Source organism: Heterodontus francisci, chromosome 1 (genome assembly GCF_036365525.1).
Source record: "Heterodontus francisci isolate sHetFra1 chromosome 1, sHetFra1.hap1, whole genome shotgun sequence".
Taxonomy (NCBI): domain Eukaryota; kingdom Metazoa; phylum Chordata; class Chondrichthyes; order Heterodontiformes; family Heterodontidae; genus Heterodontus; species Heterodontus francisci.
In genome coordinates this window covers 204067858-204087269 of record NC_090371.1, presented here as the reverse complement: position 1 = coordinate 204087269, position 19412 = coordinate 204067858, and the positions used below count along the sequence as shown (strand labels likewise).

Sequence of the window (19412 nt, the reverse complement as noted above, 5' to 3'; positions counted from 1 at the left end):
TGTCCGATTGCTGCCTGCTGTACCAGAGACCCTGCCCGATTGCTGCCTGCTGTACTAGAGACCCTGTCCGATTGCTGCCTGCTGCACCAGCGACCCTGCCTGACAGCTGCCTGCTGCACTCGAGACCCTGCCTGACAGCTGCCTGCTGTACTAGAGACCCTGCCTGACAGCTGCCTGCTGCACTCGAGACCCTGCCTGACAGCTGCCTGCTGTACTAGAGACCCTGCCTGACAGCTGCCTGCTGCAATAGAGACCCTGTATGACAGCTGCCTGCTGTACTCGAGACCCTGCCTGACAGCTGCCTGCTGCACTCGAGACCCTGCCTGACAACTGCCTGCTGTACTAGAGACCCTGCCTGACAGCTGCCTGCTGTACCAGAGTCCCTGCCTGACAGCTGCCTGCTGTACCAGAGACCCTGCCTGACAGCTGCCTGCTGCACTCGAGACCCTGCCTGACAACTGCCTGCTGTACTAGGGACCCTGCCTGACAGCTGCCTGCTGTACTAGAGACCCTGCCTGACAGCTGCCTGCTGCAATAGAGTCCCTGCGTGACAGCTGCCTGCTGTACTCGAGACCCTGCCTGACAGCTGCCTGCTGTACTAGAGACCCTGCCTGACAGCTGCCTGCTGTACTCGTGACCCTGCCTGACAGCTGCCGGCTGTACTCGAGACTCTGCCTGACAGCTGCCTGCTGCACTCGAGACCCTGCATGACAGCTGCCTGCTGTACTAGAGACCCAGCCTAACAGCTGCCTGCTGCACTCGAGACCCTGCCCGATTGCTGCCTGCTGTACTCGAGACCCTGCCCGATTGCTGCCTGCCTTTCTAGAGACCCTGCCTGACATCTGCCTGCCTTTCTGGAGACCCTGCCCGATTGCTGCCTGCTGCACTCGAGACCCTGTCCGTTTGCTGCCTGCTGTAGTCGAGCCCCTGCCCGATTGCTGGCTGCTGTACTCGAGACCCTGCCTGACAGCTGCCTGCAGTACTCGAGACCCTGTCCGATTGCTGCCTGCTGCACTCGAGACCCTGCCCGATTGCTGCCTGCTATACTAGAGACACTGCCTGATAGCTGCCTGCAGTACTCGAGACCCTGTCCGATTGCTGCCTGCTGGACTGGAGATCCTGCCCGATTGCCGCCTGCTATACTAGAGACACTGCCTGACAGCTGCCTGCTGTACGAGAGACACAACCTGACAGCTGCCTGCTGTACTCGAGACCCTGCCCGATTGCTGCCTGCTGTTCTAGAGACCCTGCTCGATTGCTGCCTGCTGTACTAGAGACCCTGTCCGATTGCTGCCTGCTGTACTCGACACCCTGTCCGATTGCTGCCTGCTGTACGAGAGACCCTGTCCGATTGCTGCCTGCTGTACTCGACACCCTGTCCGATTGCTGCCTGCTGTACTAGAGACCCTGTCCGATTGCTGCCTGCTGTCCTGGACACCCTGTCCGATTGCTGCTTGCTGTACAAGAGACCCTGCCCGATTGCTGCCTGCTGTACTAGAGACCCTGTCCGATTGCTGCCTGCTTTACTAGAGACCCTGTCCGATTGCTGCCTGCTGTACTAGATACCCTGTCCGATTGCTGCCTGCCGTAATAGAGACCCTGTCCGATTGCTGCCTGCTGTACTAGAGACCCTGTCCGATTGTTGCCTGCTGCACTAGATACCCTGTCCGATTGCTGCCTGCTGTACTAGATACCCTGTCCGATTGCTGCCTGCTGTACTAGAGACCCTGTCCGATTGTTGCCTGCTGCACTAGATACCCTGTCCGATTGCTGCCTGCCGTAATAGAGACCCTGTCCGATTGCTGCCTGCTGTACTAGAGACCCTGTCCGATTGCTGCCTGCTGTACTAGAGACCCTGTCCGATTGCTGCCTGCTGTACCAGAGACCCTGCCCGATTGCTGCCTGCTGTACTAGAGACCCTGTCCGATTGCTGCCTGCTGTACGAGACACCCTGTCCGATTGCTGCCTGCTGCACCAGCGACCCTGCCTGACAGCTGTCTGCTTTACTCGAGACCCTGCCTGACAGCTGCCTGCTGTACTAGAGACCCTGCCTGACAGCTGCCTGCTGCACTCGAGACCCTGCCTGACAGCTGCCTGCTGTACTAGAGACCCTGCCTGACAGCTGCCTGCTGCAATAGAGTCCCTGCCTGACAGCTGCCTGCTGTACTCGAGACCCTGCCTGACAGCTGCCTGCTGTACTAGAGACCCTGCCTGACAGCTGCCTGCTGTACTAGAGACCCTGCCTGACAGCTGCCTGCTGTACTCGTGACCCTGCCTGACAGCTGCCGGCTGTACTCGAGACTCTGCCTGACAGCTGCCTGCTGCACTCGAGACCCTGCATGACAGCTGCCTGCTGTACTAGAGACCCAGCCTAACAGCTGCCTGCTGCACTCGAGACCCTGCTCGATTGCTGCCTGCTGTACTAGAGACCCTGTCCGATTGCTGCCTGCTGTACTCGACACCCTGTCCGATTGCTGCCTGCTGTACTCGACACCCTGTCCGATTGCTGCCTGCTGTACTCGAGACCCTGCCCGATTGCTGGCTGCTGTACTCGAGACCCTGCCCGATTGCTGCCTGCTGTACTAGAGACCCTGTCCGATTGCTGCCTGCTGTACTAGAGACCCTGCCCGATTGCTGGCTGCTGTACTCGAGACCCTGCCCGATTGCTGCCTGCTGTACTCGAGACCCTGTCCGATTGCTGGCTGCTGTACTCGAGACCCTGCCTGACAGCTGTCTGCTGCACTCGAGACCCTGCCTGACAGCTGCCTGCTTTACTAGAGACCCTGCCTGACAGCTGCCTGCTGCACTCGAGACCCTGCCTGACAGCTGCCTGCTTTACTAGAGACCCTGCCTGACAGCTGCCTGCTGCACTCGAGACCCTGCCTGACAACTGCCTGCTGTACTAGAGACCCTGCCTGACAGCTGCCTGCTTTACTGGAGACCCTGCCTGACAGCTGCCTGCTGTACTGGAGACCCTGCCTGACAGCTGCCTGCTGTACTCGTGACCCTGTCTGACAGCTGCCTGCTGTATTCGAGACTCTGCCTGACAGCTGCCTGCTGCACTCGAGACCCTGCCGAACAGCTGCCTGCTGCACTCGAGACCCTGCCCGATTGCTGCCTGCTGCACTCGAGACCCTGCCCGATTGCTGCCTGCTGTACTCGAGACCCTGTCCGATTGCTGCCTGCCGTACTAGAGACCCTGTCTGATTGCTGCCTGCTGCACTCAAGACCCTGCCCGATTGCTGCCTGCTGCACTCGAGACCCTGCCCGCTTGCTGCCTGCTGTACTAGAGACCCTGTCCGATTGCTGGCTGCTGTACTCGAGACCTTGTCCGATTGCTGCCTGCCTTTCTAGAGACCCTGCCTGACAGCTGCCTGCATTTCTGGAGACCCTGCCCGATTGCTGCCTGCTGTACTCGAGACCCTGTCCGATTGCTGCCTGCTGTACTCGAGACCCTGTCCGATTGCTGCCTGCTGTACTCGAGACCCTGTCCGATTGCTGCCTGCTGTACTCGAGACCCTGTCCGATTGCTGCCTGCTGTACTAGAGACCCTGTCCGATTGCTGCCTGCTGTCCTCGAGACCCTGCCCGATTGCTGGCTGCTGTACTAGAGACCCTGCCCGATTGCTGGCTGCTGTACTCGAGACCCTGCCCGATTGCTGCCTGCTGTACTCGAGACCCTGCCCGATTGCTGGCTGCTGTTCTCGAGACCCTGCCCGATTGCTGGCTGCTGTACTCGAGACCCTGCCCGATTGCTGGCTGCTGTACTCGAGACCCTGCCCGATTGCTGCCTGCTGTACTAGAGACCCTGTCCGATTGCTGCCTGCTGTACTCGAGACCCTGTCCAATTGCTGCCTGCTGTACTAGAGACCCTGTCCGATTGCTGCTTGCTGTACAAGAGACCCTGCCCGATTGCTGCCTGCTGTACTAGAGACCCTGTCCGATTGCTGCCTGCTGTACTCGAGACCCTGCCCGATTGCTGCCTGCTGTACTCGAGACCCTGCCCGATTGCTGCCTGCTGTACTAGAGACCCTGTCCGATTGCTGCCTGCTTTCCTAGAGACCCTGTCCGATTGCTGCCTGCTGTACTAGAGACCCTGTCCGATTGCTGCCTGCCGTAATAGAGACCCTGTCCGATTGCTGCCTGCTGTACTAGAGACCCTGTCCGATTGCTGCCTGCTGTACTAGATACCCTGTCCGATTGCTGCCTGCTGCACTAGAGACCCTGTCCGATTGCTGCCTGCTGTACGAGACACGATGTCCGATTGCTGCCTGCTGCACCAGCGACCCTGCCTGACAGCTGCCTGCTGTACTAGAGACCCTGCCTGACAGCTGCCTGCTGCACTCGAGACCCTGCCTGACAGCTGCCTGCTGTACTAGAGACCCTGCCTGACAGCTGCCTGCTGCACTCGAGACCCTGCCTGACAGCTGCCTGCTGTACCCGTGACCCTGCCTGACAGCTGCCGGCTGTACTCGAGACTCTGCCTGACAGCTGCCTGCTGCACTCGAGACCCTGCCCGATTGCTGCCTGCTTTACCGAGACCCTGCCCGCTTGCTGCCTGCTGTACTCGAGACCCTGTCCGATTGCTGGCTGCTGTACTCGAGACCTTGCCCGATTGCTGCCTGCCTTTCTAGAGACCCTGCCTGACAGCTGCCTGCCTTTCTGGAGACCCTGCCCGATTGCTGCCTGCTGCACTCGAGACCCTGTCCGTTTGCTGCCTGCTGTACTCGAGACCCTGCCCGATTGCTGCCTGCTGTACTAGAGACCCTGTCCGATTGCTGCATGCTGTACTCGAGACCCTGCCCGATTGCTGGCTGCTGTACTCGAGACCCTGCCCGATTGCTGGCTGCTGTACTCGAGACCCTGCCCGATTGCTGGCTGCTGTACTCGAGACCCTGCCCGATTGCTGGCTGCTGTACTCGAGACCCTGCCCGATTGCTGGCTGCTGTACTCGAGACCCTGCCCGATTGCTGCCTGCTGTACTAGAGACCCTGTCCGATTGCTGCCTGCTGTACTAGAGACCCTGCCCGATTGCTGCCTGCTGTACTCGAGACCCTGCCCGATTGCTGGCTGCTGTACTGGAGACCCTGCCTGACAGCTGCCTGCTGTACTAGAGACCCTGCCCGATTGCTGCCTGCTGTACTCGAGACCCTGCCCGATTGCTGGCTGCTGTACTGGTGACCCTGTCTGACAGCTGCCTGCTGTACTCGAGACTCTGCCTGACAGCTGCCTGCTGCACTCGGGACCCTGCCCGATTGCTGCCTGCTGTACTCGAGACCCTGCCCGCTTGCTGCCTGCTGTACTAGAGACCCTGTGCGATTGCTGGCTGCTGTACTCGAGACTCTGCCCGATTGCTGCCTGCCTTTCTGGAGACCCTGCCTGACAGCTGCCTGCCTTTCTGGAGACCCTGCCCGATTGCTGCCTGCTGCACTCGAGACCCTGTCCGTTTGATGCCTGCTGCACTCGAGACCCTGCCCGATTGCTGCCTGCTGTACTCGAGACCCTGCCCGATTGCTGCCTGCTGTACTCGAGACCCTGCCTGACAGCTGCCTGCTGTACTAGAGACCCTGTCCGATTGCTGGCTGCTGTACTCGAGACCTTGTCCGATTGCTGCCTGCCTTTCTAGAGACCCTGCCTGACAGCTGCCTGCCTTTCTGGAGACCCTGCCCGATTGCTGCCTGCTGCACTCGAGACCCTGTCCGTTTGCTGCCTGCTGTACTAGAGACCCTGCCCGATTGCTGCCTGCTGTACTAGAGACCCTGCCCGATTGCTGGCTGCTGTACTAGAGACCCTGCCCGATTGCTGGCTGCTGTACTCGAGACCCTGCCCGATTGCTGGCTGCTGTACTCGAAACCCTGTCCGATTGCTGCCTGCTGTACTAGAGACCCTGTCCGATTGCTGCCTGCTGTACTAGAGACCCTGTCCGATTGCTGCCTGCTGTACTCGAGACCCTGTCCGATTGCTGCCTGCTGTACTAGAGACCCTGTCCGATTGCTGCCTGCCGTAATAGAGACCCTGTCCGATTGCTGCCTGCCGTAATAGAGACCCTGTCTGATTGCTGCCTGCTGTACCAGAGACCCTGTCCGATTGCTGCCTGCCGTAATAGAGACCCTGTCTGATTGCTGCCTGCTGTACCAGAGACCCTGTCCGATTGCTGCCTGCCGTAATAGAGACCCTGTCCGATTGCTGCCTGCCGTAATAGAGACCCTGTCTGATTGCTGCCTGCTGTACTAGAGACCCTGTCCGATTGCTGCCTGCTGTACGAGACACGATGTCCGATTGCTGCCTGCTGCACCAGCGACCCTGCCTGACAGCTGTCTGCTTTACTCGAGACCCTGCCTGACAGCTGCCTGCTGTACTAGAGACCCTGCCTGACAGCTGCCTGCTGCACTCGAGACCCTGCCTGACAGCTGCCTGCTGTACTAGAGACCCTGCCTGACAGCTGCCTGCTGCAATAGAGACCCTGTATGACAGCTGCCTGCTGTACTCGAAACCCTGCCTGACAGCTGCCTGCTGCACTCGAGACCCTGCCTGACAGCTGCCTGCTGTACTAGAGACCCTGCCTGACAGCTGCCTGCTGTACCAGAGATCCTGCCTGACAGCTGCCTGCTGCACTCGAGACCCTGCCTGACAACTGCCTGCTGTACTAGAGACCCTGCCTGACAGCTGCCTGCTGTACTAGAGACCCTGCCTGACAGCTGCCTGCTGCAATAGAGTCCCTGCCTGACAGCTGCCTGCTGTACTCGAGACCCTGCCTGACAGCTGCCTGCTGTACTAGAGACCCTGCCTGACAGCTGCCTGCTGTACTCGTGACCCTGCCTGACAGCTGCCGGCTGTACTCGAGACTCTGCCTGACAGCTGCCTGCTGCACTCGAGACCCTGCATGACAGCTGCCTGCTGTACCAGAGACCCAGCCTAACAGCTGCCTGCTGCACTCGAGACCCTGCCCGATTGCTGCCTGCTGTACTCGAGACCCTGCCCGCTTGCTGCCTGCTGTACTAGAGACCCTGTCCGATTGCTGGCTGCTGTACTCGAGACCTTGCCCGATTGCTGCCTGCCTTTCTAGAGACCCTGCCTGACAGCTGCCTGCCTTTCTGGAGACCCTGCCCGATTGCTGCCTGCTGCACTCGAGACCCTGTCCGTTTGCTGCCTGCTGTACTCGAGACTCTGCCCGATTGCTGCCTGCTGTACTCGAGACCCTGTCCGTTTGCTGCCTGCTGTACTCGAGACTCTGCCCGATTGCTGCCTGCTGTACTCGAGACCCTGTCCGTTTGCTGCCTGCTGTACTCGAGGCCCTGCCCGATTGCTGGCTGCTGTACTCGAGACCCTGCCCGATTGCTGGCTGCTGTACTCGAGACCCTGCCCGATTGCTGGCTGCTGTACTCGAGACCCTGCCTGACAGCTGCCTGCTGTACTAGAGACCCTGCCTGACAGCTGCCTGCTGTACCAGAGATCCTGCCTGACAGCTGCCTGCTGCACTCGAGACCCTGCCTGACAACTGCCTGCTGTACTAGAGACCCTGCCTGACAGCTGCCTGCTGTACTAGAGACCCTGCCTGACAGCTGCCTGCTGCAATAGAGTCCCTGCCTGACAGCTGCCTGCTGTACTCGAGACCCTGCCTGACAGCTGCCTGCTGTACTAGAGACCCTGCCTGACAGCTGCCTGCTGTACTCGTGACCCTGCCTGACAGCTGCCGGCTGTACTCGAGACTCTGCCTGACAGCTGCCTGCTGCACTCGAGACCCTGCATGACAGCTGCCTGCTGTACCAGAGACCCAGCCTAACAGCTGCCTGCTGCACTCGAGACCCTGCCCGATTGCTGCCTGCTGTACTCGAGACCCTGCCCGCTTGCTGCCTGCTGTACTAGAGACCCTGTCCGATTGCTGGCTGCTGTACTCGAGACCTTGCCCGATTGCTGCCTGCCTTTCTAGAGACCCTGCCTGACAGCTGCCTGCCTTTCTGGAGACCCTGCCCGATTGCTGCCTGCTGCACTCGAGACCCTGTCCGTTTGCTGCCTGCTGTACTCGAGACTCTGCCCGATTGCTGCCTGCTGTACTCGAGACCCTGTCCGTTTGCTGCCTGCTGTACTCGAGACTCTGCCCGATTGCTGCCTGCTGTACTCGAGACCCTGTCCGTTTGCTGCCTGCTGTACTCGAGGCCCTGCCCGATTGCTGGCTGCTGTACTCGAGACCCTGCCCGATTGCTGGCTGCTGTACTCGAGACCCTGCCTGACAGCTGCCTGCTGTACTAGAGACCCTGCCTGACAGCTGCCTGCTCCACTCGAGACCCTGCCTGACAGCTGTGTGCTGTACTAGAGACCCTGCCTGATTGCTGCCTGCTATACTCGAGACCCTGCCCGATTGCTGCCTGCTGTACTAGAGACCCTGCCCGATTGCTGGCTGCTGTACTCGAGACCCTGCCCGATTGCTGGCTGCTGTACTCGAGACCCTGCCCGATTGCTGGCTGCTGTACTCGAGACCCTGCCTGACAGCTGCCTGCTGTACTAGAGACCCTGCCTGACAGCTGCCTGCTCCACTCGAGACCCTGCCTGACAGCTGTGTGCTGTACTAGAGACCCTGCCTGATTGCTGCCTGCTATACTCGAGACCCTGCCCGATTGCTGCCTGCTGTACTAGAGACCCTGCCCGATTGCTGGCTGCTGTACTCGAGACCCTGCCCGATTGCTGGCTGCTGTACTCGAGACCCTGCCCGATTGCTGGCTGCTGTACTCGAGACCCTGCCTGACAGCTGCCTGCTGTACTAGAGACCCTGCCTGACAGCTGCCTGCTGCACTCGAGACCCTGTCCGATTGCTGCCTGCTGCACTCGAGACCCTGCCCGATTGCTGCCTGCTGTACTCGAGACCCTGCCCGATTGCTGCCTGCTGTACTCGAGACCCTGCCCGATTGCTGCCTGCTGTACTCGAGACCCTGCCCGATTGCTGCCTGCTGTACTCGAGACCCTGTCCGATTGCTGCCTGCTGTACTCGAGACCCTGTCCGATTGCTGCCTGCTGTACTCAAGACCCTGCCCGATTGCCGCCTGCTGTACTCGAGACCCTGTCCGATTGCTGCCTGCTGTACTCGAGACCCTGTCCGATTGCTGCCTGCTGTACTCAAGACCCTGCCCGATTGCCGCCTGCTGTACTAGAGACCCTGTCCGATTGCTGCATGCTGAACACGAGACCCTTCCCGATTGCTGCCTGCCGTACTAGAGACCAGCCTGCCAGCTGCCTGCTGTTCCAGAGCCCCAGCATTCAGTACAGCTAAGAATCTGACCGGATGCCTGCAGCAGACTGACAGATGGAAGACCCCGGGTGGCCCCACGGTTCAGTGATGCCTCCCTCCAGAGTCTCCTCCAGGCTGCAATGGAAAAGCGGAGGTCCTGTTCCCCGAAGTTGGGAGGAGGCGACCAGCCCGCCTGACCAAGCAAGCCTAGACAGAAATTGTGGGAAGGTTAGCAGCCATGGGGTCACCCCCAGGACTTGGATCCAGTGCTGGAAAAGGGTCAATAACCTGATCCAGGCTGCCAAAGCGTGTGTTCCATACACTTTCCACCCTTTGGGCCTAGCTTGCGTTGGAGCAAGATGGTGTGTTTGCTGGAGAGGCAGCGACCACCCAGCCATGGGCAATGGGGTTAGGGAGTCAGAAATTCTGCCTGAGTCATGGCTGCAGTGAGAGGTTCCCATCTCTCAGTGCAATCCCTGCATAACCCCTCGAGAGTGGCTACATGCAGGAGTCATTCATGTGCTCCAATGATAGGCCGCTGAACTGCCACCAGCATAGATACTGTGTCTGCCTCACTGGTGGAATGATGTTGCATCTCTTTGTATTTGCAGGAGAAGACTGCACACACAGAAAGGAGCGGGTCGAGACAGATGTGGTGTGCCTTATCACTATGTTCTGAGGGGTGCCCATCCAAGACAGAGTGCGGATGTCCTGGGGCACAAGGGTGTATGTGGCACAAACAAACCATGGTGTTCATGTGTCTACCACTGGACATATGGAGCTCCACAGCAGAGGTAGTTGGAATGTCGCAATGGGAATACCATAACCCTTCAATCTATGTGTTCTCTCATGAAGGCCATGTCTATGGACAGCAACAAAGAGTTGGAGAGATTGGAAGACACCTGATCCCCTCTGAGGAGGAAGAGGGAGCTTCAGAGGGTGCACCAACACATCATTCCCTCACACCTTCCACCAGCGCAGATGCCATATTGGTGGGTATCGGTCGCGGCTAGGTTCAGGCACACACCCTGGTGGGCACATCACAGACGCGCGCAAGCAGCTGCTGGAGGCTGTGACAGTCGGAGAATTGTGGGAGGCCATGTCCATGCTGAGGCCCAGACTGATGATGTGCCTCTGGAATTGTTGCAACACAGGAGATGCTGCAACATCTGGCAGAGATGCCAGAGGCTATGCATACCCAGGTGCATACAATGAAGGAGTCCAACCAGGCCTTGAGTGCAGCCATGTCTCTGACTGGTGCACACATGGCTTCCTCCATCGAGAGACTGGCGAATCTCATGGAGAGCCTGCTGTAGCAGACCACTCTGTGGCTGCCAGAGATGCAGGCAAGCTTGTACATCCTCACCTTGTCCATGAGCTCAATATGGCAGTGGCAAGGTGAGAGGGGAACAAGGCACCTGGACTCTACACCAGCTCCTTGTCCTTCTCAGGTCAGCAGGGAATTGCATGTGTGCATTGCAAGGGAGGAGGAGTGACTGCCTCCCACATGGGGGCTCCTGGTGTGGCCAGCAGCTCCTCAGCCCCTTGGCCAGTGATGCCAGTGCCATCACCTTCCCCAGCAACAGAGAAGGGTCCAGCACCTGTGCAGTAGCCCCTCGGTGGGCTGGGCCCTCCAGGCCTCAGGCAGCTAGAAGACAGCCATCAAGACCATCTGAAGCCATGACTGCAAGATCAGTAGCCTGCCTCCACCTCAACTGACAGTGCAGAGGGAGCAATGCGCAGAAGCACTCAGAAAAGATTTAAGAACAGTACCTAGATGCACTGAGGGGTTCGCAGGTGAAGGTGCAATCCAGAAAAAAGGGGTTGTGTTTGGTGTCGCAGGGAATAAAGATATGCATTGTTCTCACTACGTCTCCTTCCCATTTTTGTTACCCATTGCGACTTCATGTAGACCCTGCCTCTCAAGGAGTTGGACGTGAGGGACCAAGGTGCGAGTGCTCCATGCTTCGGCCTTGCCACTTTGCAATGTGTACTTAGGCACTGGGCATTGGAGTGCAGCAAGAAGGAAGCAACAACAGGGCTGCGTAACGATAAAGCTTCGTTGGTGTGCTTCCAGAAGGTGGTAAGGGATAAGGAAATGTGAATGTATGAATCTTGAACCTCCCTTACGTGTATTTCATGGCACCTTTCCTGCTGTCCCTGGGGTCCTTCATCTTGCAATGCCTGGGCAGCATCCTCCTCCACATTCTCGTCATCAGTAGCCATGTCCTCAGTGGGTAGCCCTTGTCTCCTAGTATCCAACCCTGAAGGGGTGCAGGGACATGGCAAGGTTCTGGCACCTGGGACTGTCCAAGTTGTAGGCATCGTGGCTGCTTACTGAGAATTTTACACAGACTTGCAGGATCCTTCTGTGGTGGTCACAGACCAGTTGTATATTGGGAGAGTGGAAACCCTGTTGAGGAAGGTTGCTGGCTGGTCTGTGGGAGCCTTGATGGCCACAAGCGACATCCTGCACCTGGGGAAATCCAGTGATGGCCCTGATTCCTGTAGCCCTCTCGGCTTGACTGTTTGGATCTATGCAGAAGCACATATAGGGCTGGATTTTGTGCCCATGGCAGAGCTCCCAGTGGCTGGCCGAAAAGGCGGGGGAAATCCCACATCAGCTAGCTGGAGCTCCTTGCAGCGATTCTATGGCGCAATTAACAGCCTGGTGCCAGGATTCCTGTCCCTTTAAAGACAGGGATCCCACCTCCAAGAGCAGGGTTGGCAGCTCAGCAGTATCGGCAGCGCTACAGGGAGCGGTGGCCACTGCCGATACTGCAAGAAGTCTTGGACCCAGGCCCAGCGCTGGAGTCTGGATCCAAGTTAAGTGAGGCTGGGTCACCAGGGCCAGACAGGCAGGACCTGACAAGGTCGGGAGTAGGTTGGGAGTTCAGTGCAGCGGGCGGGTGGTTCAGGGAGTTGCAGGTTTTCTCGGCAGAGACCCTCCACTGGCCACAGATTGCCCACAGAGGAGGGCAACCCCGCCCACCCCCCAGTCCACAAGCCCGCTGGGAAGCCGCCTCGTTTTACTGGATGACCTCCCTGCATGGTGGAGGCCCCCCCACCGCTGGTTAAATCTAGTGGTGGCAGGAAGAGGCCCTTAAGTGGCCATTAATAGGCCACTTAAGGGCCTTAATTGGCCTCTGGGCAGGAAGGCCATTTTCGGCTTATCCAGCCCTCGAAAAAATTGTGTTGCAATGGGGAGGCGATGGACCCTCCACTCCCCGCCTCCCATTGCAATTCTATGGACCCCCTTCTTCTGAACCCATCTCAGGGCGGCCCAAAAAATTCAGCTCATAGTCGCTGGCCCTCCTTGATGCAGTAATTCACATCAGACTGCGAGATTCTGCGCATATCTCCAGTTGATCCATAGAATGATTCAGTGGCGTAGAAGTTCAGTACGACGCTGACCTTTAGTGACACTGGCATCGAGTGCCCACCATGTCCCACGGGGCTAAACTCATCCTGCATTATGGCACACAGCTCAGTGACAGCCTCCCTGGAGAGGCAGAGTCTTCAGCGACACTGTTGCTCAGATATCTGCAGATAATTGCGCCTCAGCTTGTAGACCTTTCCTGAAGGGTAGCTTCTTCTGTGTGCTGGAGGCTGTTAGCGTGACCCCTGCATCCTTCTCCAGTCTCTCATTCCCGAGGCTGGCCCACTTGTTGACCTCCAAGTTGCAGGTGTGCCCCTGCCCATGCCTAAACCTCCCTCTCTCTATGCTGCTCTTCCTCCTCACTGTGGTCCCTGAAGCCAGGGTGAATGAGGCCCATGACAGGTTGGCGCTCCCTGAGCACAAGGCCCTCATGGCAAACTGCCCCCACTTCACCTCACTGGTCACATCTGCTGAGGTGGCACTGCCCCAATGGCACCCTCATATGGCTCCCCTGCAGTGCTGGCACCTTTGCCCCCACTCCTGACAGTGATTCCCGATGCCCTCCCTCCTCCATCCTCATTGTGAAGCAATGCTGCTGCTCTCAATGGCTTTCCAGTGAAGCCAACATCAAGCTCCCGCCTCCTTGTCGCCTCCTTTAACCAAGTGAGGCTCTGAAGCCCCGTGGTTGACATTCACCATCAGTAAAATCAGATCCAGTGAGTAAAATTAATGTCAATTGGGTTCTTAAATAGCTTTATTGTCTTCCCACCACATGGATATGCAAAGTCTGCCCTCCATGTCAGCCACCGACAGTAAAGTGTGGAAGGGACATCAAGATGTCAGATATCTGTCCAATGTCTTCCATCCTGATTTTATGTCCCCCACTCCCACCTCTGTTCCCATGTCCAAAATCTCTTCAAATTCAGCCGATTAAATGGGTACTTTGTATCTGTCTTTATGGTAGAAACCACAAAAATCATTCCAGAAGTAATGGGGAACCAAGGGTATTAGTGAAAATGATGGAACTAAAAGCTGACAAGTCCCCTGGATCTGGTAGTCTAACACTCTAGGATTTTAAAATAGGTAGCTATAGAGATAGTGGATGCACTGGTTTTGATCTTCCAAAGTTCTCTACATTCTAGAATGGTCCCCGTGGATTGGAAGGTAGTGAATTTAACCTCACTATTCAAGAAAGGAGGAAGAGAGAAAACGGGGAAGTATGGGACAATTAGCCTGACATCAGTAGTAGGGGAAATGCTCAAATCTATTATTAGGGAGGTGATAATGGGGCACTTAGAAAATCATAATATGATTAGACAGAGTCAACATAGATTTATGAAAGGGAAATCGTATTTGACAAAACGACCAACATTTTTTGAGAAGGGTGGGATTGAGGGAACCAATGGATGCTGTGTAATTAAGTTGTCAAAAAGCATTTGATAAAGCGCCATACAAGATATTATTGCATAAAATTAGGGATTGTGCGATTGGGGGCAATATATTTGAATGGATAGAAGATTGGTTAATGGACAGAAAACAGAGAAGAGGAATAAATGGTTCATTTTCAGGTGGAAGGCTGTGACAAGTGTGATACTGAAAAGATCAGTGCTTGGGCCTCAGCTTTTTACAATCTGTATCAATGACTTAGATGAGGGGACTGAGTAATGTATTTGCTGATGATATAAAGTTAGGTAGGGAAGTAGACTGTCAGGAAGATGCGAAGAGGCTGTAAAAGTATTTAGACAGGTTAAGCGAGTGGGCCAGAATGTGGCAGATGGAATATAATGTGGTGTGAAGTTATCCACTTTGGTAGGAAAAATAGAAAAGCAGAATATTTTTTAAATAGTGAGAGATTGGGAAAAGTTGGTATTCAGAGGGATCTGGGTATCCTTGTATACAAATCACTGCAATTTAACATATAGGTACAGCAAGCAATTAGGAAAGCAAATAGTATGTTGGCGTTTATTACGAAGGGATTAGAGTAAAGAGGTCTTCCTGCAATTGTATAGGGCCTCGCTGGACCACACCTGGAGTGCTGTATACAGTTTGGTTCCTTACCTAAGGAAGGATGTATTTGCCTTAGAGGAAGTGCAACGAAGGTTCACTATGTTGATTCCTGGGAAGAGAAGGTTGCCAATGAGGAGAGATTGAGTAGAATTGGTCTATAATCTCTGGAGTTTAGAAGAATGAGGGATGATCTCACTGAATCATATAACATTCTTAAGGATCTTGACAGGATGGATGCTGGGAGATCTAGACTACTGGTCATAGTCTCAAAACAAGGGGATAGTCATTTAGGACTGGAATGAGGAGACATTTCTTCACTCAAAGGGTTCTGAAACTTTGTAATTCTTTACTGCTGAAAGCTGTGAATGCTCAGATGTTGAGTATATTCAAGTTAGAGATTGACAGATTTTTAGATACTAAGGGAATCAGGGGATATAGGGATAGTACTGAAAGGTATAGCCGAGGTAGAAGATCAGCAATGATCTTATTGGAAAGTGTAAAGGCTCAAGGGGCCAAATGGCCTATTCTTGCTCTTATTTCTTATGTTCTTATATTCTTAAACAGCATACATGAAAGGGGTCACTGGAAGCGGCTCTGTCAAGAAGTGAGTGCCATATAAAGTATATTTTATATTATATTTTATATTAAGACATCCTCGTTCCTGAGGGACTGCCTGAGAAAAAAATAAATATTTTATATGACAATTGTTGGGCTTCAAGGTGAGCATAAATGCTCTCCCTGCTCCATGCTCACCATCCTCTGCACGTTTTATCTTGATCTCTGTGCCCTTCTGCCAGTCTGCAGACCAGTACTCTGTGCTGGCCTGCTTGAATTTCTGCCCCTTAACGGGCAGTTCAATGTAAATTAAATTTTACCATCAAAAGGGGTCAGGTCCCTCATTGGCAACATTGGACAAGCTCCATTCACACTCTGCCCAAGAACATTGAAGGTGAAAAAAAGAACCCATACGTTTGTGTGAGTTGTAAATACACATTTACATGTACAAACATAATACACATGCACAAACAAATCATCCCTTAATTAGGCACTTCAGCACTATTTTTGATTTTAATCTTTTGTGATTTTGATAAGTGCCACTTTGGTTCTGCGAAAGAGACAGAAAACAGATTAGGGAGATTCAAACTGGAAATTGTGCAAATGATGGACACAGATTTGAGAGATGACGACATAACCAAGAACTTGGGAGAGAAAAGAGAGATAAGAGATGGGGTGGTAGCTTGCAAAAGCAGAGAGGTCAAGGGTGGGTTTTTTGAAGAAGATGCAGAGGGTGGGGTAGTTTTTTTTCCAGAGCTAACACAGAAAGATATGTGGTTGGAAGTGGGTAGGGGCATGTGTTTTGTGAGAAATCTGAGGAAATGGTTCGGGCTGTGATTGAGACCAAGGGAGTAGAGAGATCATCAGAGATGGCAAGATTGAGAGGGTGGCCATCAATCTAAGTAGAAGAGGTTAACTAGTGTAGCAATCTAATTGCAAAACAGTTGATAACTTGTAAAAACAATTGAAAACAAAAAAGCACAACCTCCAAAAATATTTAAGGATGTTAACACAAGCTGCTGGAAAATGAACCACTTCATTTCAATTATGATTACATTCCTCATAGTCAGTGGTAATAGCAGCAGTGATTCAAGGAAAAGTCCCATTACCATCTCGATAGGACAGCTAGTGATTGGCAATAAATGTTGTCTTGCCAGCATTATCCACATCCTAAGAACAAATTAATAAGTAGCTGCCAACTTTAAAGTTCTCTTTCTGAATGGATTTCAATACTGCCAGAACGATTCAATATTCAGACAAGTCAGAATTTTGGGAAGATATTCAAACACAAAAGAAGACGATACAAAAATACAATCACATTCAAACAATTCGGCCAGTTATTTTCATCTGCAAAACAATTACGTTAATGACAAAAACTGAATATTAATAATTAATTTTTTTGTAAATAAGGCTCAGACAGCCATACCTCCAACAGTCAGAATAAAAACATTGCAATTTCAAAATAAATAGTTTTTACCTCCAATCTTGAGACATCTTTGAATTGTTCTAACAAAATATTTTGCAGTACTTCTAACTTGAGACTTTGATCATTGGTTTTGGTCTGCAAGATAGTAAGTCTGGAATTCAGATGATCCACCAGCTGATTGTAGGTCTCCCCAAGCCCTAACAATGACAGAAGAATTCTGCTAGAAACCAATGTGTTTCCAAAAACTTTTCATAGAGTTCTCCGTGTACACTTTTTTTTAAGGGACAAAAAATTTAAACTAAATGCAAATGAATATTGGAAATACAGCTGTATTTTCTGATGCAAAATTGAATAAAAGGGGAAATTCAAACGTTACAAAATGCTCAAAAATATACGAAATTCCGAAAACTTGAGTGAGTTAATAATTCAATTTTATTTTTGTAGAACCATAGGTGAAATTTTCTTTAAGAAATATGAACACAGGAACTACTCACGTTCCACTTCATCCAAAGTCTGTTTGATTCTATTGGTAGTTTCAGTCACAGTAACCTGAGTGTTCCTAATCGATGTGAAATAGTTCTCCAACTTCCATCGAATCTCCTTAATCCTGTCATCGTTCTGTTGATTCTCGGTGTCTATTAGTTCTTGCATTCGGCACCCAGATGGGCATTTAGGACCCTATTAGAATAATACAGAATTATATGTTTTAGTTGTTTGTATTGTGTCATTTCACAAAAAATGAGATGACGACTGCACCACCTACCCAGTCATCGTCTGTGCAGATCGGCCATTCCGGCTCCGAACACTGTTTAGATCTAAATTGATCACCATGTTCGACAGGCCGAGGACCACGAGGTACAAGCTGGGTCCCGGACTGAATCTTCAATGGCCAGAAATCAAAGAAAAATGGCATTAGTTTTACATATACAACACTGAACCACAAGCACTTAACCCGACTATGCTGTCTTGAACAAGGGAGGACTTTAGTGTTAAGATCGAATGCACCCTTCAATAAGATTCAGTTGTTTTACTGAATTTACATTCATGATCACACAAAGCATTTATGGCATGTTTCAGTACATTTTACATAATAAAATACACAACATTGTAACACTGCAGCTAATTTCATGTTTTCACAGGTGTGACATCAAAACAAGTTTTAAAAAAAAGTTTAATAATCCATCTGTGGTGCAAACAGAATATGTCACTGTCAGCAGCAGTAAGAGATGGGAAGGTGACAATAAAGAGTGCTATATTAAGGATATGGGGCAGACTTCCATCTTCACCAACTAGGTGGTAATCTGGTGGAGCAGATCACCTGCTTCTTATATCACCATCAATTTCAAATATATCAAAATATAAGAAACATGAGAATACAAAATCTACTCCATGATCTCAGACTGCTATAATTTAGCAACTTGAAGTTATACTGCCGGGCAACCCCCTGCTAATTAAGTGACCAAGAAGCACAGCACAGGCATCCAAACTCCATGATGTCTAATTTGTAATGTCAGGAAGCAGCAGGTGGGAGTGTCCACTTTCTCCTAACATTGACGTTCTGGGGAAGGTTCAGTCTACCACCAAATGAGAACAGAAAGTGGCGGAAATACTCAGCAGGTCTGGCAGCATCAGTGTGGAGAGAAACAGGGTTAATGTTTCAGGTCTGTGACCAGGGTCTGTTTCTCTCTACACAGATGCTGCCAGATCTTCTGAGTGTTTCTGGCACTTTCTGTTCTCATTTCAGAGTTCCAGCATCTGCAGTATTTTGCTCTTAGTTCAGTCTACCACCTTGACTTTGTACCAGGATGGAGTCATACTGCATTTGGTGCAAAGTCAGATTGTTATAAGATGGCCTTTGGATTTTGTCTCTACCTAAGTGCACATGATAGCCAGACTGGAACTTCACTTCCATGTTATACTACGATTTTAAGATTAATATCTACCCAAAATGACTTTGTATCTGTGAAAGTATCTGGATAACTGAAGCCTTGATACAAATGGGCTAATCATTGCTTCGTTTTAAGCTCACCTCACTGGAGATTACAATAATTATATTATGTATGATAACCTTGCAATTGACTATTTTTGTTTTCCATGGAGATGATGTAATTACATTCAAATGATAGGAACTATTTTTCCTTCAAAGATTCATTCTAAATGCTCCAAACCCACACCATGCAGCAATTTCCAATCATAGTGCCCCTAGATCCACAAGGACTAATCTGCAAAGGAATATAACACACCAATTTACTTGATTCAATTTACCTAATTCTTTACAGATTATTTTTAACATGTTATAGAAATAAGAGTACTTCTGAAGATTAATGGGATTTGATTTATATCCTACTCTTGTTGCTCTTCACAACTCCTTTGTAACTTTATTATACAGGAGTTATTAGGTTGGCCTACTATCAGGATATAAATCATAGCCCATGGGTCTTCATAACGTATCCTCTGTGTATGACTTATTCATAAGGAAAACTTACCCAGTCAACTAACATGAAGCATACAAACAAACCAAAGGCCTGTGCAGCTCTCATCTTTCTAGCTCTGCAGCAAAGATTTGAGGAAATGTCACTTCCCTCTCCCTTGTATCTAATTTCAACCATACAAAATCAGGATCAGTCAGTGTTCGTGGGAAACCTGTTTACCCATACTGTGGAGACCCTGTTGATCATTTACCACCCAGGTCTTGCCGAAATTCTTGGATTTTTCTAATGCTTTGTTGACACATCAAAGGTCAATAGCTTCTAAAGTCTGTAAAACTCTTTTATTCAAATACAGCATGGAATTTATGTGGCAGCTCCATTGGGTGTTTTTAAT

The 19412-nt window shown here is 52.2% G+C and overlaps 1 protein-coding gene across 1 annotated transcript in view; it reads right to left on the bottom strand.

The window, feature by feature from the left end:
- LOC137354038 (fibrinogen alpha chain-like) overlaps positions 1-19204 on the bottom strand; it is a 73390-nt gene extending 54186 nt beyond the window's left edge. The window contains exons 1-4 of the mRNA XM_068020115.1: positions 19076-19204; positions 17353-17469; positions 17084-17267; positions 16641-16786 (exon numbers count right to left, since the gene is read on the bottom strand). Of these exons, the coding sequence (XP_067876216.1) occupies positions 16641-16786; positions 17084-17267; positions 17353-17469; positions 19076-19198 (570 nt within the window). The 5' untranslated portion in view covers positions 19199-19204. The remainder of the gene's footprint in view (positions 1-16640; positions 16787-17083; positions 17268-17352; positions 17470-19075) is intronic.
- Positions 19205-19412: the final 208 nt, after the last annotated feature.